This window comes from Poecilia formosa, unplaced genomic scaffold (assembly GCF_000485575.1).
Source record: "Poecilia formosa unplaced genomic scaffold, Poecilia_formosa-5.1.2 Scaffold112, whole genome shotgun sequence".
In the NCBI taxonomy this organism is placed as follows: domain Eukaryota; kingdom Metazoa; phylum Chordata; class Actinopteri; order Cyprinodontiformes; family Poeciliidae; genus Poecilia; species Poecilia formosa.
In genome coordinates, this window is record NW_006800051.1 from 1,071,220 (window position 1) to 1,076,519 (window position 5,300).

A 5,300-nucleotide genomic window follows, 5' to 3' on the forward strand; every position below is an offset into this window, starting at 1 on the left:
TAACTGTGAGGATTATGAATAAATAAACTACAGAACTGAGACTCTGTCTGGTTTTTATGATGGATGGACAACTTTAAGTTGTTCTTTATTTTGTTTATTGATCATAATGACCAACTAAGAGAGATTCTGCTCCTATAAACGTAACTGTTGGACCCAAACCAGAGGGGCAGCAGCTGAGTTGGTGATTTAATTCCTACCTAAAGATGAACACAGCTGTTCCACATCAGGAGCTCCTGGCAGCATCATCATTACTCAGCGTTATGGAGGAGTTTGTCCGGTTCTGACGCTCTAGTAGTTATTTAGGTTCTTCTGACTGAAATGAGAGAATAAAGATCACTCTGGGGATTTTAGAGAGATGAATATAGCAGAGGGGATTTTCAGGAGGGCTCTAAGTAATTTAAAATCAGTCATTCCACCAAAAAATAGTCTGCAATTTAAAACCACTGCCAACATGTCCGGTTCTGCAGAAGGCAAGACGCTACACGAAGTCTGCAAACCGCTTCCATGTTCTCAGAAGACTCATGCTACTATTAATGTTAAAGTTAATGTGTCCACAATCAAAAAGAGACTAATTTTTAGTGACCTAAACCAGGAGCCTTTAGCATCTGAACTCAGGAACAAATTCCCTGAAAACCTGAAACACCCAGAAACTGTCGGCTCCTTTAAATCAGGACTGAAAACTTTGTTTTCTGCGTCACAGGACAGAAAATAGAACAACTATCAACTGTTTGTTTGTTTTACATTTGGATTTTTGTGGCTTCTTTATTGTGAAATCTTTTTAACATTTTGGTCTGAATTTTTTCTCTTTTTATTTCTTTATATCCTGATTAAAAACTCTCTGTGCTAAAATCACGTCTTCAGCCTGTATTAGTCTAAGTTGTTCTAAATGTATTAATTAGTCACATAAATCCTTTATTTATGTTTCTGTTGATGTAATAATGATACGTCTGTTTTCAGTGAAGTATATGAACGGAGCTTTACAAGTAAATCTGCTCTGCCTGAAATTTTATTTATTTACTTATTTATTTATTTATTTATTTATTTATTTATTTATTTATTTATTTATTTATTTATTTATTTATTTATTTATTGTATCAAATAGCACAACGATACTCTAGAAAGACCACTAAAATACCACTAGAGGGCAGCACATCACAATTTCTGTCATGAGAAAATTTCACTAAAAAAAAACAATGTTTAAAATTTAAAAATAATAATAAAATAAAAAGGGACCCAGAGAGAATATTTTACATTATTTTTACAGACCATAATTAACAACTTTCTTCAGCATATGGAAGCAGACTTTAGAGGAAGCCTCCTCTTCCTCCTCGAAGCTCAGCAGGAAGTTTCTTCAACTTAAAGCTTTTTCATTTCAGCTCTTCTGTCTGAAAGACCACAGAGGAGAGAGGACACCCTGCTGGTGAGATTAGATTATTTTCTGTTCAATTTATTCTCAAGGAAAACCTGAAATGCTTTATTTCATTTACGTAAAAAAAAAAAAAACACTGGATTTAAACTTTAATCATTAAAACTGCTCAACATTTTCACCACAAATAGGTCACTGTCTTTGTTATTTTACTGAGGATTCATAATAATAATAATATAATTGATAATATGTCTAACTTTGAAATGGATATGTGAATTCAAATATATCTGAATAAAAACCTTTATTAATTTAAATGAGGTCAGTTTTAGATCAAGTTAATATAAAACAGATTTTTAATTCTTTCATTTGTTTAAGTTCTTTCTGAGTTTTTATTGGGCTGAATTGATGCCTGATTTAATGGACAACATCTGGTTTCTGTTCAACATTGAGCTGAAATGAGATGATATGATTCCCTCCACAGATCTGATCCGTCCGTGTTTCAGTGATGAAACGTCCTCAGGCTGATGAAGGTCAGAGGATGAGTGTGATGAACCAGCAGGAAGGAGATGAAGAAGCTGCAGTCAGAGGTCAGAGGTCTTCATCAGACAAACATCCACAGTCTGAACACAAACTGATTCTTTCACACGACATTTATCATCTGAACTGGGAGAAAACGGACGTTTTCTGCAGGACTGGGTCCATAAATGATCTTTTACAGGGTGGATAACTGTTAAAAAAGAAAAAAGAAAATAATTTAGTGTTTAAAAATGAAGACAGGAAGTGGCTTGAGTGGTTTTCTGGGACGAAAGATGTCTGATCAACATCCTGTCTGGTCGGCCCCGGTCCTCTCCATCTGGGGGATGGTTCTCAAACCTCTTTGTTTCAAAAACCCCCAAATTCAAAAACCTTAAAACGTTTAACTTCCTGTCTGGACCAGCATCTTCAAACTGATCTCCAGTTCAAATCAGAGTCCAGTTCAGAGTTCATCAGATGAGTTTAAGGGTCGCCATCGACCTCGAGGTTTTCGCTGTTCATTTTATATTCTGATTAAAACTCTCTGCTAAAATCACGTCTTCAGCCTGTATTAGTCTATACAGGCTATTTATTAATCAGTCAAATAAATCTTTTATTTATGTTTCTGTTGATGTAATAATGATTTTCAGTCTTGTTCAGAAGTTTAAGTCAGTTAACGACGTATTTAAATGTTTCCCAATGAAACAAAGTATTCTGGTTTTATTGAGCAAACTTTAATTTACTGGTTTAATCATTCATTTGTTTGGTTATTATTTTTATTAGATTTTTTTTGTATTATCATTTATCATATTTATTACTGATATAGTGATGGTTTGTCTGTTTGGTTAGGGTAAGATAAGATAAGATAAGATAAGATAAGATAAGATGAGAAAAAGGAAAAGAAAGAGTAAAAAGTCAAGTGAGTAACCAATCTGATCTCATCAGATAGGCAAAAATCTAAATTTATGTGCAAATTTTGGTATTTTAAAGACTAAATGTAAAACAACAACAAAATTACAAAATAACACATTCAAAGATGATCCACGTTCCATATTATATCTTTTCTTATAATGCTATATTCCTTATATCATATCATAAATCTTATAAAACTATTATTACCTCCAAATGACACAAAAGATTCAGCAAATAGAAAATAATCCCAGAGCAACAAAGCTGGTGTAGAAACGAGAGGTCTCACTTTGACGTAAACTGCAGGTCTGATGCATTTTTCTTTAAACACTTCATAATACGTTTATTCAAGTAAAATGAAAGTTTTTAAAAAAAAGTAAAAGTTTTACAGTTTTATTACTCATACAAGTCATTTTTTCCCAGAAAGTTACTCAAATGAGCGCGTCTTGTTCCTGCCCCCCTCAGCAGGGGGGCAGGAACTGTGATGCCCCTCCTGCCTCTGTTCCCTCTGCAGAAAGGCACCGCCTTCCTGAAAAGGGACGAGGATGATGATCCTCACCAAAAAACATATCTAGCTATGAATAATGAGTTTCCACTGGTTCTGATCCAAATGCTCCTCAGGTGAAAACCCCAGCAGAACCTCCAAGCTGCCAGCAGGGGGAGTAGTTCTGCTGGTTCTGGTCGGTCTGCTGGCTGCTGCTCTCATCGTCATCTACAGACTCTGTGAGTTCATCCTGATTCTTTAAAACAGTCACACTGATGTTCATCTTCTAGGAATGAAATCAGCTCTTTACCATTCAATACTCAAGACATTTTAATCACATTTTGAATTTTGTTTCGTTATTTGATGACAAACTTAACGTCAGAGCTTTGATAATAAAATAAATTCAGCATAAAAACAGAGATGGTGCATTCACGGTCGATTCCGAAAAAGATCATGTGACGTTTATGTCTCTTCTTTAAATTAATTAAATTAATATTTTTAAAATGTTATATTTTTACATTTTATGTAGATTTTTTAAATGGCTTTTTAGATTTATTTTTTTAAACAAAGAACAATGTTAAATAAGATATATATAAAAGTAAATGGAGGTTAAATAGTTTATACTGGTGAAGTATAAACCTTTTCTAACTAAGTTACATAAATACGCATCAAGGTAATTTAATGTGTTTGAAATAAACACACTAAGCTAAACTAAACTAAAATGTTCACATTTAATCTCTGCAGAAATAATTAAATGATTTAATCCAATAATGTGAAGAAAAACTGGTTTTTTCACATTATTATGAACTTTATTCTTATTTCCTTTGACTGCTTCATTTTATATGTTTAAAGTCAAAAAGTCTGAACCCCTAAAACATCTAATTAACTTTTTAATTAGTTTTTAAAGCAACAGGAATAAAAATAAATGGACTCATCTTTTCTGTTTATCAGCGACTCACATTGTGCGAACAAATGAGGATCTGCAGAGAATCAGAGAGGAGAAGGAAGTCCTGAGGAGAAACCTGACAGGTAAAACGCCTCAAATCAGAACAAATCAAAGTTCTGGGAAAGATTTGAGTCTGGCTCTCTCCCCAGAACAGGAGTTTTTATTTTTACAAAGAATAATTAAGTCAAAGTGATTCTGATGTTTAGGCGCAAATTTTCAAGTCAAGAAAATCTGAAATCTTCAGTTTTCTCAAATGTTTGAAATTAATCTTAAAATTTCTGAGTTTTCTGGTGGAATTTTACTTCTCCGTGGTTTTTCATATCAGTTTTGGATCATAAAATTCACCTGAAATGTTCTGAGAAGTTACAACGTGTCCTGCAGCGTTTGAAGACGAGCCGTCCTGTGAGATCGGTTGGGTCCAGTTCCAGGGAAGCTGCTATCACTTTTCCACAGACCAGTTTTCCTGGGCGGAGAGCCGGAGAAGCTGCCGGGAAGCGGGAGCGGAGCTGGTGAAGGTCGACAGCAGAGAGCTGCAGGTCCGAAACAGCGTCAGGTATCCGGTCCGATCCGGACAAACCGGGCCAGGTTCTAACTTCTCCTCTCCAGTACTTCCTGAGGTACCACCTGACCGGGAAAATGAAGAGCTTCCAGGACATGTTCTGGATCGGACTGACGGACTCGGCGGAGGAGGGGAGATGGGTCTGGATGGACGGGTCGGACCTGAGCGAGAGGTCTGAAGGCTGACAGCGTTTAACCACAGGCTGCATTTACTGTACAGATGGCAGGGAAAAAATCTGAAAATGTCCATTTTTTAAAATAAAATTCCTGAGATTAAACTCAAAATTTTGGATTTTTTTTCTGGCAAAATTTCAGCCTTTCAAACCAAGGGCGTAGGTTCGGTCTAAGTTTTGGTGGGGACCTTGACAGCCCCCCCACCCCCCGGCAGCACAGTGAAATGCCCAAGAGCACCGAACATTTTGACACTCACACTGACTGCCTCCTATAGAGCAAACAAAGCGTAACCTGGTTTGTATTCACACTAGCTTAACTTAATTTAAGACTAACACTTCAAATGCCATATT

General features: G+C 35.7%; 1 protein-coding gene across 2 annotated transcripts in view; it reads left to right on the forward strand.

Moving 5' to 3' along the window:
• illr4 (immune-related, lectin-like receptor 4) overlaps positions 1-5,300 on the forward strand; it is a 15,432-nt gene that overhangs the window by 8,678 nt on the left and 1,454 nt on the right. The window contains exons 1-5 of one of the 2 annotated variants that reach the window (XM_016675337.1): positions 1,743-1,953; positions 3,410-3,511; positions 4,224-4,301; positions 4,600-4,754; positions 4,825-4,949. In XM_016675337.1, coding sequence (XP_016530823.1) covers positions 1,872-1,953; positions 3,410-3,511; positions 4,224-4,301; positions 4,600-4,754; positions 4,825-4,949 — 542 coding nt within the window. In that variant the 5' untranslated portion in view covers positions 1,743-1,871. Of the gene's footprint in view, positions 1-1,742; positions 1,954-3,409; positions 3,512-4,223; positions 4,302-4,599; positions 4,755-4,824; positions 4,950-5,300 lie in introns of those variants that run through there. The other variant, XM_016675336.1, reaches the window with a different exon arrangement.